Source organism: Lithobates pipiens, unplaced genomic scaffold, assembly GCF_037356315.1.
Source record: "Lithobates pipiens isolate NorthernLeopardFrog02 unplaced genomic scaffold, aLitPip1_a1.2 Scaffold_16, whole genome shotgun sequence".
NCBI lineage: Eukaryota > Metazoa > Chordata > Amphibia > Anura > Ranidae > Lithobates > Lithobates pipiens.
Genome location: NW_027507748.1, coordinates 241,305,548 through 241,326,723, shown reverse-complemented (window position 1 = coordinate 241,326,723; position 21,176 = coordinate 241,305,548). Strand labels below are relative to the sequence as shown.

Sequence of the window (21,176 nt, the reverse complement as noted above, 5' to 3'; positions counted from 1 at the left end):
TACTCAAACTTATATTTGGAGGATCATATATGCTTGTAGATATACATAGGCTTTTTTTTTGGGTGTTGTCCTTTTCTGGAAGACTTTCAAGTGTGGCTATTTCCTCTGCAGTATGTCTCCATCCACACAGATCATCGTAGGTAATGGGATAGATATAAAAGAAGAAAGCAGGGACCACAATAGTGTAACTCCGTTTTTCGTTTCAGGTAATTTAATAAAAAATTATCAAACTCACGTGTACAAAGAACATAAGCGCTTTTTCAATAAAACCTCAGGCTGCTTTTTGCTATAATAAATATCACCCAAAAATATATATAAAAAAAAAAAATTGTTCCTCAGTTTAGGCGATATGTATTCTATATGTATATGAATTCTACATATTTTTGGTAAAAAAAAAAAATGCAATAAGCGTATATTGATTGGTTTGCGCAAAAGTTATAGCTTCTACAAAATAGGGAATAGCTTTATGGCATTTTTATTATAATTTTTTTTTTACTAGTAATAGCAGTGTTCTGCGATTTTTATCATGACTGCGACATTATGGCTGACACATCGGACACTTTTGACAATATTTTGGGACCATTGTCATTTATACAGCGATCAGTGCTGTAAAAATGCACTGATTACTGTGTAAATGACACTGGCAGGGAAGGGGTTAAACACTAGGGGCAATCAAGGGATTAAGTGTGTCCTAGGGAGTGATTCTAACTGTGGGGGGGTGGGCTTCAACTCACATGACAGCGATCACTGCTCCTGATGACAGGGGGCAATGATCTCTGTCATGTCACAGGGCAGAACGGGGTAAGGCCTTGTTTATATAGGCACTTCCCCATTCTGCGGCTCCCTGACAAGCCTCTGTATGCAGTGGGCAAGCACGAAACCTGCTAGCCCCGCCAATTACAGGGGACGTACAGGTACGCCCATTTGCCATTGTGCTGATGTATATGGGCGTACAACGGTCAGCCTCTTTTTGAGATTTGTTATTTACAAGTTTAAAAGTTTCTTGTTGCTAGAAAATTACTTAGAACTCCCAAACTTTATACATTTTTTTCTAACACCCTAGAGAATAAAATGGCAATCGTTGCAATCGGATCTGTAGCACTGTATTTGAAAAAGTACACTTTTTTGAATGAAAAAATAAGACAACAGTGAAGTTAGCCCATTTTTTTTTATATTGTGAAAGATATTGTTACGTTAAGTAAATTGATACCCAACATGTCATGCTTCAAAATTGCGCCAGCTCGTGGAATGGGCAATAAACTTTTACCCTTAAAAATCTCCATAGACGACATTTAATTTTTTTTACAGGTTGCCTGTTTTGAGTTATAGAGGAGGTCTGAGGCTAGAATTATTGCTCTCTCTCTACCAATCGTGGTGATACCTCACATGTGTCGTTTGAACACCATTTTCATATGCGGGAGCTGCTCACGTATGCGTTCATTTCTGCTCACGAGCTCGGCGGGACTGGACACGTTTAAAAAAAAAATGTGTTTCTTATTTATTTTACCTTTTATTTTTATTTTTTAAACTGTTCTTTTAAAAAAAATGGTGTCACTTTTATTCCTATTACAAGGAATGTAAACATCCATTGTAATAGAAAAAAAAAGCATGACAGGACCTCCTAAATATGTCAAAAAGACCTCAGATCTCATATTTACACCCCAAAAAAAAATTTCATCCAACAATTAAATAAAAATGTCCCTTTAAGAGCTATCAGTGTATGTGACATTTTGACGTTGCTTCCGCCCTGCAATGGTATGGAGACGGGTGTGGGCTATCTTCCCCTCACTCGTCTTCATTCCCAGCAAGGAAGAGGATCCAGTCGCCTCCACCGCTGCCGACGGCTCTGGTAAGCGGGAGAGGGCACCAAAGCGAATCCACCACAGAGACCACTATTATCAGAAACCGGACCTCCGGCCGAAGAAGAGGATACCAGGGTTGTGGCAGCTAGCTGCTGCCATAACAATATTCCTCTTCAAATTTAGGACATATATCAGCGTGCGGCGGTCCAGAGGTGGATTTTTTTTGCTCTCCTCCGCTATGTGTCTTTCATCTTTCGTCTTTCTATCTTAGCTGCTCTTATTGCACCCTTACATTTCTTGTTGCATTCTTTTTAAAGTCTGAATGCTGATGATGATCCCTCATCCTTGTATTTTTTGAAGGCCTTCTCCTTTGCTTTTGTATGCATTTTTACATTGGAGATAAGCCATCCAGGACTTCTGTTTGCTCTTTTAAATGTATTTCCCCATGGGATGCACTGGCTAATGCCCTTATTTAATATGCTCTTAAAGCAAACCCATCTCTCTTCCGTGCTCTTTGTTCCTAAAATTTTATCCCAATTTATATCTTCCAGCAAGGTTCGTAGTTTAGGGAAGTTGGCTGTTTTGAAATGTTATTTATTTGTGTGGTTTATACTGAAGCTAATTGATCTGTGATCGCAGTTTCCTAAATTGCCCCTTATTTCTACATCCGTGATCAAGTCTGTATTGTTGTTAATCAGTAGGTCTAGTAATGCTTTTTTTCTAGTTGGCGTGTCTACCTTCTGACCCATGAAATTGTCCTGCAAAACATTTAGAAACTGGCGAACCTAAGACGAATGCACCATTCCTTCCACCCAGTCTATGTCTGGATAATTAAAATGCCCCATTATGATGACACTTCCCATCCTTGCCACTAATCCAAATTGTGATAGGGGGTCCGTCTCCCCCTTCTCCCTCAAGTTAAGGCGCCCTATAGCATACTCCCAGTATTACTTTCCCCTTAGTTTCCTCCCGTTGGAGCTCTACCCATAAGGATTCCACCTCCTTCATGGCTCCCCTAGTGATGTCATCTCTCACATTCACTTGTACATTGTTCTTGATATACAGACATACTCCTCCCCCTTTTTATGTATGCTGACACCTTAAGAGTTCCCTTCACTGGAACTAAGGGGCCAGGCCCAACCCCCAAAAAACAACCCAACACTATAATCCCCCCTTCCCCCATTTGGACCAGTGCTCAAAGCAGGAGGCTCAAATGCACTTAAATATTTATGTACATTTTTTTTACAGGTACATAAGTTCAGCAATTAATTATTTTCTATATCTGCATGAAGTTCCACATTAAGCAGTTTAATTATGTAGATTTCATTGAGATTAAATGATTTTCGCCATTCTCCTTGTAAACCAGTGCATAAAATAACAACTTTTTTGGGCTTAGTGGATAGGCCTATGCTATGGGATAGGTTTTGGAGTTAAATTCAAGCTTGTGATTTTGGGTTTAAAGGAAAAGTACAATCAAAGCTCGTTTTTGTCTGTACTTCTCCTGTGCGTCACAGGAGTGCAGTTCGTTTTGCACTACTGTGACGCGTTTTAGAGAGAGTGGGCAGTCTGCTCTCTGCTGACGTCACAGCGTCAGTCCAGCCTTGGGTGTTATCACGACCAGATCCCTGGACTGGCACCCGGCTCAGCCTCTCAGCAAGCTGCTGAGAGGCTGAGCAGGCCACTTTGGCCCCCTCCACAGTCCAGTGAGCGCAGGGGGCAGAACTGACAGTCAGCTGCTGTCTGCTCACGGAGCTGTGAGAGTCATGCGATCTGTGCTGTTCGACCGGTCGGTACTCAGTGTTAGAGGCGTCGGGGGACAGATACAGCATCGGACTGATATTGCATCTACCTAGGTAAGCATGATTAAAAAAAAAAATAAAAAAAAATAAACATACTTCTCTTTTTAAGTTTAGATTTAAGTTAAAGTTAAGTTACTATTATATTTGGATGTGATCATACTGGGTCCTATTTATAAAGAAGAAACATACTGGAATGTGTATGCCATTTTCTTGGACATCACTTTTGGGAGCAAGTATGCTAGCCATCTTCCACTATTTATAAAAGAGCAGCTAGCTGGTATACTGGAAAAAAGATAAAACAAAATGTGTATCGTCTGGAAGAAGGAACAAACAGGCATACATCTGCAGAACAGAAACAAAAATATGCTAAACTGATATGGGAGAGGCTATATTACAGGCAACAGTATTTTTCATTGTCATTGTTCTGTAATAACTGTGCAAACTTTTTGTTTACAGAGTTCATGTATTGCACTATATGTGTAGATGTTATGTATTTTAATAAAATATTGCAATAGTGGATCCAAATGCTTTAAAAGGAGCAAATGGCATTCGTCTCCTTGGGGGGCGGTTTACTGATCCCGGAGCTCTGAGCCTTTTCTGACATGCCCTCCATCCTGCACCGAACCGATCTCTTTTGCCACCGATAGATTCCTTTGGGTTGCATGTATCTCCTTCCCTGCAATAAGAGTAAACATAGGTCAGAACAAAGCTTGGGCAAGATGGTGCTGGAGGCATTACTCCCATGGCCATTTCCACACTCCCTCTGCTGGGTACGCAGGACAACTTCTCTCATCTACCTCAACCCTTGAATCCTGAGGTCCCAGGCTCCCAGCAAGGCTCTGTAGCCAACTCTGATCCTGCTCCTGATTATGAAGTCACAGGTGAGCCTGACACCCTTCCATTTGAACCCACTCTTACTCAAAATATGAAGACTATTCAGGATTGAAAGACTGCCCTAATAGAAGAAATAGGGACTATATAAATAGATTTCTCCCTGCTTAAGCAGGATGTGCAGAATTTGCAGGAACACGCTGGGGCCATGGTGGAAAGTATCAGTAGTGGGGAAGACACCCTCGCTCCCCTCTCAACTTCCATGCGTGAGACCTCTAATGAACTGGTGGTGCTTCGAGCTAAGGTGGATGACTTAGAAAATCGAGCACGCGTACCATACACCACCCCATCCTCCTCCAGAAGGTGCTTCTCCCAGACCTATCATAGCCTTTATTCTTAATTTCCAGCATAAAGTGTCCATTCTACGACACCAAATTGTCTAGTAAATTTAGGCATCTGTTGAGTCCCTATCTTTTGTGTACCTTCAATGTAGCCTTGGATGAGGATAGCCTCTCTATGCGGAAGGCTCTGATTGTTCTTATCCTTAAGTCACACAAGGACCCATTGAATTGTGACTCTTACAGACCTCATTAATTAATGTAGATGTAAAGATCTTAGTGAAGGTACTTACCAATCACATGAACAAAGTTGTTCCTTCCCTGGGACAAAGTGATCAAGGGGTTCATTCCAGGCTACTCTACGAGAATGAACATCTTCAGACTTTTTCATAGGTTGCAATATCCTCATGAGCAATCCAATACCAGGGGGATAGTTCCTTTAGATACTTGCAAGGGCTTTGATAGTGTGGAATGGCCTTACCTATTTAAAGTATTACAAGTGTTACGTAGAGGGTTCTTTACTGTAAGAGCAGCAAGGATGTGAAATTCCCTTCTACAGGCAGTGGTATCAACGGGGAGCATCAGTAGTTTCAAAAAACTATTAGATAAGCACCTTAACGACCACAACATACAGGGATATACAATGTAATACTGACATATAATCACACACATAGGTTGGACTTGATGGACTTGTGTCTTTTTTCAACCTCACCTTCTATGTAACAACTTTATGGACTTGGTTCTTGGATGATTGCCTGGTATACGATCTTTATATACCAGCTTTCCAGAGTTTGGGTTAATTATTCTCACCTACTTTTCCATCTCCAGAGGGGCATGCCCTTATCCTCATTGCTGTTCGCTCTGGCTATTGAGCCCCTGGCTGTTCGTTTACGGTCCTTACCCTGTATTCATGGTCTTATTATTGTCTCCATAGAGGAACAAATTTCATTATATTATAAATTCAGAAGTGAGACAGGTGATTTATCCAAACTCTCAACTTCAGGTGGTTCATTCTTCTTGTTATTTGGGGGAGGCATTGCAATTGCCCTTAAATTCTTATAGAGTGAATAATTTATGTTCCATTATTACACAAATACAACAGCGAACCAAATAATGGATGGATCTTATGGGCAGAGTTATTCTATCAAAAACTATTTTTCTCCCGAAGCTCTTGTATGTGGTGGCTAACTCTCCCTGTAAAGTACCAAAGTAATTTTTTAAGCAAATTGATTATGTTTGTTGAGGATCTTTTTGAATCTCTGTGCCTCTAAAATGACCCTAGATGTTTTGAAATTACCTTCTTATTTAGTTTTTCCTAATTTTTATTTGTACTAGCCTTCCAGTTGGTGAAGATCTATGACTGGTTGCATCCTTCCTTAACCAATGCCTGTACTACTGCTGAAGCCGCTATAGTTTCCTCCTTTGAATCCCTGCACAACATGTGTTACAAGTAGCATGTGTATGAAAGGCAGGTTCCCCCTGTCCTGGGACAACTATGTTATGTAGTACCACATTATCTCTATTACTATAGTAACTTGTTTCTCTAAGGTTGTGTGGACTGCCTCCTCCAATAACTCACTCTGGTATAACCCCACTCTGCATGAACTTCTTAGGATCCCAGATCCACAACACTGGATTTACAGGGGCGTTATATACCTTTGTCACTTATACACTGAGCATGGCCTTAAATCCTTTACCCAGTTAAAAGACAATTTTAACCTTCCTTCCTTTTAATTTTTTTATTATTAGTTCCCTCACACTCTCGGAGCACAATTTGGCTCCCACTTGCTCCCGTTATCCCTGGCCCCATTGGAGAAAATACTAAGGAGGTCAGGCACCACTAAATTTAATTTCAGAATATTACTCTACCCTAATGCCAGATTTTAATACTAGGTTCGTTGCTGCACAAACACGATGGGCTGCATTGAACATTAATCTTGAGGACTGATGAGGACCAGACTGAATTTATTGATTCATAGAAGAGTTCAGTAATATCCTCCAGAGATTAAATTATATAAATAAAGAACTTTCACCATAGCCACCTTTCCCCTTCTCAGTTGTGTAAGATGGGCCTACGCTCCACATCTGAATGTTTTAGAGGCTGTGGAGACTCTGCTTATTTCATACATTGTTTTTGGTCTTGCCCTATAGTTCATACATTTTGGATAGGTGTTAACTCATTTTTATTTACTGTGTTGGGTTTACCTAATATATTGCACCCTAATTTTTTTTACTAGGTATCTTTTGTGAACAACTGTTCCTGCATATGTAGTCTTTTAAGTATATTGTATTTCTTTGCTAAGAAGAGCTGGATGGGAAGGCTGCAATCAGAGACCTTGCCTTAGGAGGCAGGGGAAAGGAAGAGCCGAGCCATTGCTTCTCCTCCCAGTCGGGGACACAACAGTCCTAAGACTTCCTGGCTAATTGGGTCTCAGATACTGCTTCCGGATTTAGAGAATCAGGAAGACAGTAGCAAATATTATTTCGCTATTGTCACATAACTTGGTGGGCTCATGGTGCAGTGCTCTGTGCCTCGAGCCCACCCTTTTTTGAAGCCAATTAGAGCCTCAGGCTCTAATCATGTGCTTAAAAAAAAAAAAAAAACAATTGGCGCCCTGTATGTAGATTAGGGGCCGGGTGCATGGGTTAGTAGCACCTTATGGACAGGCTACCACAATAATTTACCTCTGTATAAAACTTACCTTTGAACTTAAAAAAGACTCATCTTCTTCATAACTATGGCATAAATGGGTATCTAGTCTCCTTACCCTGATGTTCTTGGATCCTGGAAGTTAGTATAATCTCTTTATTTTTCACTGCCTTTAGTGCTGTATTACTCTCCTTTGATTTGCATATACCCTTCCATCTCATGTATATTGTGATTTAATACATGCTGTCATTTTTTTATTTTTATATTACCATTATTATATCTTATTGAGACATGGGAGGCATAGTTTGGTTCTGTTTGTAACCTGCTTATTGTTTGTTGTACTTTCTGTATAACAAATGGAAAATTCTCAATAAACATATCTTAAAAAAAATATAAACAAATGGCATACCAGAACAAAACCTCCTATTCTTTACAAAAAGTGAATATGAGTCAATTTATAATGTGCAGTAGTATCCACTCTCTGCAGAACGTTGTAGCGATTATTCCTCATTTCTCCTGCATTTTACATTTAATTCATAACATGCAGAATGTAATGTTTTTTTTCCTACGGCTGGTCGTCTGACTAACACAGTGTAGGAGGAGATCAAGGTCAAGACAGGTTTCTTCCTTTCAGCATTTTTCTTCTTTTCCATTTATTAAAATGAATAGAACTGTGCTTGCTTTAGAGTCTTGGAGCAAATTAAGTGGAAAGCACATTTGTAAAGCAAACAGCTGTGCTTTGTAAATGGGCTAGATGATTTGTTTTTATTTTTGGAAAACTGTGGTAGACCCCTAAATATTTATATAAATGTTGTGGTGATTTTTTTTCTACAGTTATGCGACCATACACAGTGGTGACGTGTGGTTCCCTGTCTTAAAATCTGTCTTAAAATCTGTCTGTAAACTGTTTTGCAGGGCACATATGCCACTGTATTTAAGGGACGCAGCAAGCTGACAGAGAACCTGGTGGCTCTTAAAGAGATCAGACTAGAGCACGAGGAAGGAGCACCATGCACAGCTATCAGAGAAGGTATGAGAGAGGAAGCAGGTCAATTGTCACAGATAATTTTAACTGGTACTACAGGTAAAAGATTTTGCTTGAACAATTAACATGTTTGTGGTTTTTACTTATGTGTGTTATTAATATGCTGCCTTAGGTTACACTCACCTTTAGTTCAACTCTTTGTCAGAAACCATGAAATCAGACTGAGACAGAAGTACAGGTAAATCACACTTGTTTAATAATAAAAGTAAAAAGAACAAACCTAGTCAAAACATAGCCAAAGTTCTGTAACCGGAACGGATAGTCAGCCAAGCCAGAAGTCAGGGATCAATGTAGAGCAGGGCTATGCAATTAGCAGACCTCCAGCTGTTGCAAAACTACAAGTCCCATCATGCCTCTGCCTCTGGGTGTCATGCTTGTGGCTGTCAGAGTCTTGCAATGCCTCATGGGACTTGTAGTTCTGCAACAGCTGGAAGTCCACTAATTGCATATCCCTGATGTAGAGGAACAGCAAGCAGGATCTGGAGCCAGAAGGGATGTCAGCAAAGCCAGTCTTTAAACAGGAACACAGGAGATAGTTTCTTGTGATGTTGACCAAGGGGAAGGCAGAGCTGCTCTGGACTGGATGGCTTAAATAGGTAAGACAGACAAGCAGGATATGATCAACAGCTGAGTAACTGTGGAGAGAGATGGGAGCTGGCAATTAGCTGACAGCTGAGCAGCCAGCTCAGAGAAGGAAGGGCTCAGCCCAGCCCTGACACTGTCCCTGTTCCTTGCCATCGCCGGCATCTTCTCCTGGGTGTCTTTATTGATCGCCATGGGATAAATTCACTCCTGCACATGTGCAGGAGGCCATTGTCTTGTTATATGGGGACCGTGGTGGCAATGTAAGCTGAGCTGCACTCAGTTTAGATCACTGGAGAAGACAGTGACCAAGCAGGTAAATGGACATTCTGCAATAAATAAAACCTCCCTGCTCACCATTTATGAAAGTGGAACTGTAGTTCCACTTTAACTTGTGATCCCAGCCTTCAGAAGAAAATCTGCAATTTGTTGTCATGCAACCAGGTCTACCAGCATCACATATACTGTATATAATGTATTTCACCATAGAGTTAATTTGTCTATATTGAACAAAAGTGTCAATATTCACTAATATTTTCTTAATTGTACATTGCATGACAGCATCAGTATTCATGTACATTGAGTTAAGTTGCTGCCATCAGGAGACTGAACAAGCAAAACAAGGCTGTAAGGATGGCCTAGTATAACCCCTCCCATTTCTAGCATGCCTCAGTTTTTTGCTACTGTCATAAAGAAAATGTATGTCTTCTTTACGCTTTCTGGATCAGCTGAACCTCTGTATTGCCTAGAAAGTTGTAGCCTGACCCAGCTGAGAAGAAGTAGGGCCAGCCTGCTGTGCACATTTTGACACCATGTAAGGCACTCACCTAGGTAATTGTGGTACAATACATTGAGTCAGCCACAGATTGCTTTACAGGTCCTCGGTCGCAGTGCACCCATTGGTGTCACTGAAGACCCCTTAGGAGGTATGCCCCCCCCCCCCCGGGTGAAGACTGATGGTAGCAACATGCTCCTTGGATTCTGCCTGTGTATCCCCTGATATACCTGGTAAGGAGTGTTGCAGGTACTTTTCTGTGAATGGGCCTTAGGTGATGAGCTTTGTAGGCGAAATTGCACTTTGAAAGTCACAAGCAGGAACACTCCTTTCCTGCTTTGCATAGTGTGAATTGAGTCTTAGGTGTGGAAAATTGATGAAAGATTAATTAAAAATACTTCTGTAAAAAGAGCACAGTGCCATGCTATGAGAAAATGAAACTGGCAATTTTTTTTTTTTTTAACTTTTGTATAGAGTGGTAAACCTTAACTTTTAAATGCAGATTATGTCCAGTTCAGAAGATTTTTGTGCCACATTTAAATACTGTATGTGTCCCAATTGAGTAAATTCCCCCCTATTTCCTGTTCTGCCTGACACACCTGGGAACCAGACGTAAGGGGAAATGTGCTTAATGGGGACACTCTATACTAGAAAGTCTTTATTGGTATCTGCAAGGTTTTTTCCTGTGACTTAATTTCCAGTAGACAGGAATTGGTGAGATTTGTCCTTACTTACCGATCTGACTGCACTTATAAAATAAGAAAATGCTTCCAAAAAAGAACAAAGAAAGTCATAGAGTTGACACAGGTTCTGATTTTTCCCCACTAAAAAAAACTCCCCAGTTTTTCCCTGTAAAATAATAAGTTGTATACTTTTTTCTGTCCAGCAGGCTGCAAATTAATTCTTCACTTTCTTGTATACTATCTTGTGCACTACTGCTATCCAGCATTTCCAGTTGTGTCAGATAATGTGTTTCCCACAAGTGGCTGTTCCTCCTGCCAGCCCCTACATAACTACGGTAGTGACATTGGGTGTGGTGGCAATAAACCTAGCATCTAGCAGGGGACACGCTATCCAACAGATCTGGAAGTGCCCGGAGATCTGCATTTTTTTTTTTTCACAACAGATGTCATTTGTGAGCATCATTCTTTTATTATGCAATAGAGAGATTCATCGTTTCTGGTAGATCTTGTTAGCTTGGAGTGGCCATAGATGACTCAATTATCAAAATGGATTGCCTGTTATTTCAGGCATAATTTATGACTAATGGGCCATTATTTTCTAACAGGCAATAATAAGAAGTTTTAGCACTTTTTTTTTTAGAATGATGTATTCAAAATTTCCCTTTGAGTAGCTCGATTCTTTGCTATGCAGCAGAAGAAAAGTTTAAATTGCTGTGAGTGACATTTATAATTTCTGTGGCACCTCGAGACAAGGGTAAACAGGTGCAATGAAACTGATTTTTTCTAATTAGGCAGCTTTCTTCTGGAATAAAATCTCTACCCCTTGCTAATTCCTAATTGTGCAAATGTTAGTAAGAAAAAATATGTCTCACCTTCAATTGTAGTTCTGTCGCAGACCTATAAAAATCAATTTCTGCTTCCTGCTTGGGATGCAGGATTGGGGATTGCACATACACTTAAAAACTGTCGTATAGATTTTGCTAACTGCCAGACAGTCTGAATTGCATCTAAGGTGTTGCTTTGGTGTACAAACCCCAAACCACCATCAAGCAAATATCATGGTGAGTTTTGGCACTCTGGTGACTTGTTAAAGGGCAGGTAGGTATATACCCTGTCCATTGTTCTCACAAAAATACCTGCACATCCTAGTAAGTAACCGTCCTATCTCACTTTCTGATCAGTTATCAGTTAAGACCCAATTCAGTCATTTTAAATTCTGCATGGTAACTAGGGCTGCAATTAATGATTCATTTCATAATCGATTAGTTGTTTTGATGAATCTTAAGAACCTTAAGAAACCTTAAGAAAAAGTGTAGTGTATAATTTAGTTAATATGTAAAGTTTAAAAAAAAAGGCAATTTATTCTTAAATACCTCTATACAGTGGTAAATATAAATAAACAACTATATGGTTAGGGAGCAAAATATCTAATTCACTCTGAGAATAACAGACAGAAGAGGTATACTGTATACTATTAGAGGAGATATATACTGTATATACTATTAGAGGAGATATATACTGTATATACTATTAAAGGGTGAATCTGGTAAATATCAGACTCAGAGATCAAATTTTTTTTATTTAAAAAACAATGTCCTCCTTCAAAAAAAAAATGTAATTTTAAGAATATTTGTTTGATATTCTAATTGTTAGTGGGGTCAAATCGACGTTCATTTTCAACCACAGTGAAGGAAAAATTTTGAAATAATAGAAAACTTCTTGGTCAAAGGAATTTTCAGACAGTGTATGTGGTTTTTGTTCAGAAGTTTGCTGCGATTTTCCGTTTTGCATTTTTTTTTGGGTCGATTTTGGGCATATTAAAAAACACATCTTGCTGCAAAAACGCATTACATGCATTTCTGCAATTTCTCCATAGCAGTATATTGAACCAAAACCGTTTTTGCATTAAAAAATAAAAATTCCCTGACCCTTTCCAAATACACAGCGGATGAAAAAAGCATAGATGCAAGCGTGTCCCATAGGAAACCATGTAAAAGAACTGTAGTGCATTTCTGCAAAAAGCACTAAAAAACACATAGGTCTAAGACGTTTAGTAACATAATGGGGTTAAAAAAACTGAAATGAGCCCTTTATAGTACAAAAAAAAAAGCAGATGATCGCTACTGTAAGGGCTTAATTTTTTTAGGACTGTGAAAATAATATTTACTGTAGCGATTATTTGATCTTTTTGTACTATAAAGGGCTCATTTTAGTTTTTCTTTTCTGGCCGATTAATCGATTATGAAAATAGTAATCGATTACATTTCATAATCAATTTGTTTTCGATTAATCGATTAGTTGTTTCAGCCCTAATGGTAACATCTTGAATTACTGTAATTAATATTGCTTACATGTGAAACTGTGTTTGATTCTATGTATTTTCTCTTTTTCAGTGTCCCTTTTGAAGAATCTGAAGCATGCTAACATTGTAACACTTCATGACATCATCCACACAAATTATTCTTTAACTTTAGTCTTTGAATACCTGGTAAGCTTAATATACCTAACATAAAAAACAAGATGCAGATAGGGTATTGTGTTACGCAATTACAACCTTTATCGGAGACTCATCAGATATTGCCTTAATGTTATTTCCAATAAGAATTTTCTTCTTAATCCTATCCCTCCTCATTACTTACCTCTCTGGGGCCTGCATTGTTTTGCACAACCAATTAATCCAGATTTTCTTCATTGTGTTGGAAGTCATACTACATTGTTTACTTTAGTTAATACCCCATGCCTAAGTAGACAGACTGAGAGTGAACACTGAAGTTGCTTTTACATGACAGCTTACTTGTGGGGAGTTATGCAGCTCCCTGGGCAAGCTCTCTCCTTTCCCAGGCTAAACTGCAGAAAAGGGGCGAGATGGCTGTGTACACAACTGTGGCATTCAGTTCAATGCAGCTACATCCCTGGCAGTACTGCAAACTGAGGCTACAAATGTTTGCGAAAGTGTGGTGATATGTGATCCCCCCCAACACTAGTGAAGGGTCAAAATGGCTCAAAAGAGGATGTGTCAGAATGTTTGCCCCCCTGTTTTGCTATCTCTGTTAGTGCTGTTACTGCGTTTTTATGTATTCAAATGTTCAGGTGTAAATTTACAGACACTTTGAAAAAAAATTGGTGATTTTTTACAACTGTCTGTAAATATCAGTGGCTAATAATGTTGTTATGCTGTGTTGACTTTTTCAGTATAAACCAGGCAAATGACATGTTATGGGTATTGTCATTGTTTTCATACTGTGTTTATACTGTTTAAATATTGATTGTCTTAGTTTATAATAAGAGTTCTGTCATTTTTCAAATTATCGGTAAAAAATGTTTTCCGTCTGTAAATTTTTCATGTTTTGTCAGTAAAAATGCTGCAGGAGGTTGGCAACACTGTGTTATAATTTACTCTTTTAACTTGTCATTTGTGTGTCCCTGGTTTCAATAGATTTTTGTTGAGATTTCCAAGGTTTTACAAGAAGTGATGTTAGTATAGTCAGTAAGCTTATAATCAAAGCATACACAACAGTTTCAGAGCAATAAAATGTAGTCCTGAACTGGACAATAGAACCATATAGAGAGATGACGGATGAAGTGGGAATAAAACTCTCAATGTTGGTGTCTCTGTGCTGCTGTTACATGAGAGACATGCTCTCCACTCAGGGCCATGCTGTCCTGAGAAGACAGAGGACTCTGATGGACACTGATAGGGGACAATGATATAAGGCACTGATAGGGGACGCTGATAGGGGGAGCTGATATGGGATGCTGATAGGGAGCATTGATAGGGGGCACTGATAGGGGACACTGATAGAAGGCACTGATAGGGTACAATGATAGGGGGCACCGATGGGAGACATTGATAGGATTTACTGATGAGGCACTGATAGGGGGCACTGAGAAGGCACAAGGGGGCACTGATAGGCTGCACTGATAGGAGGCATTGATGGGCACTTATAGGTGGCACTGATAAGCATTGATGAGCACTGATAGGCAGAACTCATAGGCTGCACTGATGGGCACTGAGGAGCACTGATAGGCAGAACTCAGGCAGTATTGATACGTGCTGATGGGCAGCATTGAAGAGTACTGATAGGTGGCACAGATGGATGCTGTTAGGCGGCATTAATGAGCACTGATAGGTGGTGCTGATAGTAAGATTTGATGGGCACTAATAGGTGGCATTAAGGAGCACTGATAGGTAACACTTGTAGGCGACATTGATGGGCACTGATAGGCAGCATTGATGGGCACTGATAGGCAGCATTGATGGGCACTGATAGATGGCACTGATGATTGGGGCACTGATTATCAGTTTAAACAATTTATTGACATTCTTGACAGTTAATGGCAGTCCTTTCCTACCACAGACAGTATGGGAGGAAAGGGCTGTAGATAACTGGCAAGTCTGTTTACAAGTGATCAGCTGACATCACATGGTAAAGGGCCACTGTGATTGTGCTGGATGCATGTCCCAGGGGGTATGCAGGAAGCACGGTTTTGGGAGGATGTACATGGACACCATCGGGGCTCTGACTAAGAGGCAGCATACGCTGTCCACAATTATCAAAAATTCCGTGATATCTAGACAGGCCTCAACTCGTCCTCAGGCTCCAAACCTGTCTATACAGAGAACTATTGCCCTTTAGGCAATAGAGCTAAAGAAAATAATCAAAGAGCTTGTACCTGCATCCAGAATCTCCCAACTTAAAACAGATCCACCATGTGTATAGCATTGAACCCTCTTGACTGCAGCCTCAACAGCATCGAGAACAGACCTCAGAATGCATTTTGGCCTCAATCAGCTGAATATTCAAAATGCCCTTATGCATTCTAGTCCAGGCATTCCAGTCCTCCTTGGTAAACTCTGTCTCTAGGTCTCCTTCTCAAGCCAGCATATACTTGAGTTTATTGGGAGTGGATATAAAGCCTGGGAAGCATCCCAGAGGGGGGGGGAGGAATGGGAGAGAAAGTTTTTAGAGGACATCCACATCAAAAAGTTGATAAGGAGAGAACCAGCCAGTCAGGTCTATACAAGTCAGAATAAATCTGATATAGTTGTGTAAATGAATGTCCCAATAATATTTATGAAGATCGAGGATTCCCAGACCTCCCAAATCTTTTGGAGTGTAAAGTGTACGCCGAGCAAATCGTCACCCCCCAGACCCCGAAAAAGTTGAGACTGTATTTTTTGTATTCAATTCGATTCTACACCTTTTGTGTATGGTGAGTACAGTGGTTTGTGATTGAAATTAATGTCTTTTAGTGCTCTACCTGTGTGCTTTTCCAAAGTTTGTGCATTTTGAATTTACTCTCTTTGGTATCCACCAATATTTGATTGACTTTGTTTTTTCTATTGATTTAGTCAATTCTTTCATTTTTCTTTGAAAGAAAAATTGTGTTCCTCAATTCTGATATGATATATTTTATCACCTTGATCTTTGTATTCTTATTGCAAATGTTAAATGTGTTTTCCCATCTGGTTTTAAAGTCTGCTGTTATGGCCATTTTGTATTTGGAAACGTAAATTTTTAGCCCTTGTGGGCATAGTTTCAATGTACTGTAATACTTGTATCCAAATATGCAATATTACACCATTTGCTTTATTTTATTTCATAAAGTTTTCTCAGTTTGACAAAATTGTTATTGACATCTTTCTTGAGCCTTTTTGTCCACTTCCTGTTTCTGTTTTTGCTAAATATTAGAAATCAAAGCCATCCATTGTAGCATGTTTACAGAGAAGCAAAAAAAGGAAAGTGTGTTTTGTTCAGTCTGTAACAGATTGATTATTAATGGCTAGAACAGATGTGGCCTATATCACATCTGAGCAAAGTTGAAAAGTCAAATTTTATGTATGTCTATCACACAGATTGTCAGAATAAATTCTCTTAATAATTGTCATCTTGTAAAGTAAATGGCCAGATCCATAATGCCTACATAGGGCACTGTATGTATTGGATGTTGCCCCTTATAACTTAAAGAGGAACTGCAGTCTTTTTACATAATTTGTAATAAAAACATTGTTGCCATTCTGAAGCTTTCCCCCAACCACTTTGCATATTATTTTATATATACTGTGATTCTGTACTTGCCAAATATGCTGCAGAAATCTCCCTCCACTAAGTCTGGCTGCAGCCATTTTAACCGTGGGCAGCTGAAGTTGCTGCTCGTTCACTTCCTGGATTTACACAGACACGCAGGCTATTTACCAGACAAGAAATATGAAGTAGAATGTATAAGGTATTTACTGGCAGAAAAAATTGTTTTACTATCCAAAGTTAAAACAACAAGGGCAGAACATTTAATATAAGGAAAGTTGAAAAAATTACTGAAGTTCCACTTTAAATGTGCACAGTTAATTAGAAAGAATAGTTATTCTCCATATGAAACACCATATACAAGGCAAATTGTGCCACTTGATTAACTGTGACTGAGTTATTCAGTTCAAAGATGTGCTATATTTACAGTTATTTCCTTTCTATGGAATCAACATTCTGTGCGAAGAGAGACTAGTATGCCATATGCTTCTTCCATAGCTGGGGGCTTTCCTCTAGATGTAAAAGAGATAGAGAGCAGGCGTGGATAGGCAAAGATGTAGGTCAGTGTTTAAAGAGCTTGTAAAGGCAGAAGGTTTTTTTTCTCTTAATGCATTCTATGTATTCTATTCCAGACCTTTGCTCTGCTTCAAGGTCAGGGTATCCACATTTTGAGTTACCTGGACTATCTCCTGTTGAAGGAGCAGGCCTTCCCGACCCTATCAGCCAATGTCCAGTGGGCAATATATACTTTGTAGGGCTTTGGATTGATTCTCAATTTCCAAATGTCCTCATTGGAACCAGCTTCTTGCATGGAATTCCGGGGCCTGAGATTGGTCACGGTCCTTTCCAGCATCCTCCTGCTTTCCCTCTGTCCCTCTGTTTTCAGGATGCACCAGGATTAGGGTTGTAAGTTTGATGCTGACCTCCTTCAAGGCAAACACACTTGTTTCTTTTGTTAGGAAGATGGGCCTTTGGAACTCCTTGGTAAGATCTTCAAATAAAGGTCTTAAGGGATTCTAAGATATCCACCGGGCTCGACAAAACAAAATAAAGCTCATAGTAAAGTCAGAATGTAAGGCTCTTCCAGGCTCTCCGTGGCTCGGCATGCATTCCGGGGGGGGGCGCAAGTTTTGATTTGTTTATTGAGTCTGTGGACCACCATGTGCATCTGACCTGCAGTCCCAAGCCTTTCCATGTTTTGGTGGATTTCCCATCTGGCATTGGAGAAAGGTAAACCATGTCCTCCCAAGATATGGACAGTTCTCATGACAAATGCCAGCCTGGCCGGCTTGGGTGACATCCTGGGTACCCTCTTGGTGCAGGGGGCGTGGTAATTAAAGGATGTTGACATTTCCATCAATCCCTGGGCACTGTAAGCAATTCAATTGTTTATTCAGTGTGACAATGCTCAACTTCCCATTAATGTCTGGGAACTGTAGGCAATGCAATTGTCTGTTCAATGTTGAACTTCTCAGCTGCAAGTTCACCCAGCCAGAATCCAGTCTGACAAAGTCAGTAGCCTGCATCAACACCAGGGAGGCACCAGAAGTCACACTGAACCGCATACTCCTGCCCTGTTTCTCTGTTTCAGAGAATGCTTGCCTCTCATTCCTTGGTTAAGGAATAGCTCCATGAAATAAAATGTTCTCCCATGCAGTGGGGCTATGCCTGCATGGCATGGGTTAACTGCTAATTTTTTCTATAGGCACCCCAAAAGACTATACTTACCCGATCCTCAGTAAAACCACGCTCCGATGCGTCCAGTGATGGACTGTTCCTGCTGTACTCATGTCCAGAGCTGGTCTATGGGTGTGATGACATCAGGAACAGTCCATTGACTGGAAAATGCTAGTGTGTGAAAGGGTCAGGAGCAGCGAGGACAGGTCAAAGGGTTAGGTAAGTATATCTTAGTTTTGCAATCCCCTAGACAAAAATTAATAGTAAACCCATCCAGTGGGGCTCTTAGAAATTAAAAATGTTGCCCGGAATTCTTCATTAATCCTTTGTTTAGGGTGTCATGCATATTGCTCCCCTTATATTGATACAGTGGGATCTCAGTGTGTTATCTTGATGCTTAAGAGGCTACCCTTTGAACCTGTTAGTGATAATACCTTATCTGATCTCACTCACAATGTGGCCTTTGGTATTGCTATCACCTTCCTTCCCCATGTCCTTCTCTGAAATATCCCAAGAAAATTCTTCTCCAGTGTCTTAAAGTAGTACATGCTGTGTAGATCTAACCTTGGCTAGAGCCTCCTACGGGCACTTTTTCTCTTATTTGTCTTTCTTGAGGGTTTTTGCAGGGAGCTCCCTGTCCTCTTGCTCCGCCATTGCTAGGTGGATAAGACAAGTCATTATTCGAGAATTTATAACCCTATTACAAGATAATTTTATGGTCCATTTCATAGAGGCCCTGACTAGGAATGATGCTCTGCTGGACCTGGTAATTTCAAACCACATAGAACTTATTACTAATGTTCATATAAAAGAACATCTGGGTAGCAGTGACCAAAACATGATTTAATTTAATGTTAGCTGTAAGCAACAAACACATACTGGAAAGATAAAAAACACTTAACTTTAAGAGAGCAAGAAAGAAAGAACAAGGGCTGCTCTCCAAGTCTTAGACTGAGAGGGGATATGGAGATTGATAAACACAGAGCAGAAATGGAAATCCTTCAAAAACACTGTACGTGAACATACTACAAAATATATTCCCATGGGCAATACATTTAAAAGGCTAAAAATAAAACCCATCTGGGGCTCTTGGCCAAAGTTAAAAACGTTTTAAATAATATAAGAAGAGCTTTTAAAATATATAAAGGATCATATGACGGAACACTATCATTTAAATGTCACAAAGAATATACAGTGACAGAATATGTAATAAGGAAATCAAGGCTGCAAAAATTCAAAACAAATGACAGATGGCAAAAGATAGTAGGACAAACCCCAAAACATTCTTCAAATATATTATTAGTAAAAAGGTCAGGTCTGAGCATGTAGGCCCTTTACAAGTAATCTAGAATGGGTGACAAAGAGAAGTCAAATTTATTAAATCCTTCAGCTCTGTGTATAAAAAGGAGCATGGGGAAGCGCATGTCCATAATGGGGATGATATTGACACAGCCCAAATGATTCACATTGGCTCAAAATTGACATGGTCCAGAAATGCTTAGACAGCATAAAGGTGAACTTTGGAAACAATGACAAAGTCAGAGGCTGATGAAGTGCCCTAAAGAAAGATTTTAGGGACTTGGGAGCTAAATTGAGGAAAAGGACCTCCAAGGTAGTATTCTCAGGAATACTACTGGTACCTCGGGCCACACCATAAAGGCAGAGGGAGATTAGGCAAGTAAACAAGTGGCTGAGGAGCTGGTGTAGTCAGGACAGATTTGGGTTCCTGGAGGACTGGGCTGACTTCTCAGTCAGTCACCAGTACTATAGAAGGGATGGACTGCATCTAAATGAGGAGGGTGCAGATCCGCTGGAAGTGAAAGTGGCTGAAAAGTTAGAGAGGTTTTTAAACTAGGCGACGGAGGGAGGGCCAAGAGTTGGAGATAGTCAGTGCGGAACATATTCCAGAGGGTAGTATTGGTGGCATTAGTGGTAGGTTGACTAAAGCACATAAACCCAAGGTAAGTATAGTAACAAGTCCTAGTTGCAATCTCGGAGCACTCAATAAGATGATAGTATGTGACCAGTTTAAACTACGTGGCATGTTCACCAATGCCAGGAGCCTGGTGGACAAGATGAGTGAACTAGAGATACTGTTGTACGAGGAGGAATTGGATTGTGTTGGAATTTCAGAGACCTGGTTTAACAGCTCTCATGATTGGCTACCTGCCCACACACGGTACTTTTGCGGTGGACTAGGTACGGCAGACTAAGTCCGCCGGACTATCCGCCCTACTTTTGAAATGAATGGACTCGCCCACACACACGGAGGAAAGTCTGTTCATTTTGCGCGCGGCTCCAGGTAGCCAGGACCAGTGAAGGAGGCGTCGCTGGCCCCGTCACCTGGTATGGATTTAAAGGGGAATCCCTACGCCAAAAAAAACGGTGTGGAGGTCCCCCCCAGGTCCATATCAGACCCTTATCCGAGCACGCTACCCGGCCGGTCAGGAAAGGGGGGGAGAGTGAGCGCCCCCCTCCTGAGCTGTACCAGGCCGCGTGCCCTCAACATGGGGGGTGCCTTGGGGAAGGGGGGCCGCGCTGCCCCCCCTTCCCAAAGCACCTTGTCCCCATGTTAATGAGGACAAGGGCCTCTTCCCGACAACCCTGGCCGTTGGTTGTCGGGGTTTGCGGGCGGGGGGCTTTTCGGAATCCGGGAGCCCCCTTTAATAAGGGGGCCCCGGATCCCGGCCCCCCTGCCTATGTGAATGAGTATGGGGTACAATGTACCCATTCACCTGTGAAAAAAAAAAAAACAACACACAAGGGTTAAAATAGTCCATTGCACAGCTCCGGGGGTCTTCTTCCGTCTTTGGGGGTCTTCTCGCCGGACTCTTCCGCTATCTTCTGCTAGCTCTTTTATTAGCGGAGGAGCCCGGCTTTCTTCTTTGTCGCCGCCCTCTTCTTCCGACTTTGGGGGTCTTGTCCCCCTCTTCAGGGGTCTTGTCCCCCTCTTCGGTTCTTCTTGCCG

General features: G+C 40.7%; 1 protein-coding gene across 1 annotated transcript in view; it reads left to right on the top strand.

Annotated features, from left to right (window-relative positions):
• CDK18 (cyclin dependent kinase 18) overlaps positions 1 to 21,176 on the top strand; it is a 310,945-nt gene that overhangs the window by 201,690 nt on the left and 88,079 nt on the right. The window contains exons 6-7 of the mRNA XM_077481220.1: positions 8,336 to 8,450; positions 12,899 to 12,993. Coding sequence (XP_077337346.1) covers positions 8,336 to 8,450; positions 12,899 to 12,993 — 210 coding nt within the window. The remainder of the gene's footprint in view (positions 1 to 8,335; positions 8,451 to 12,898; positions 12,994 to 21,176) is intronic.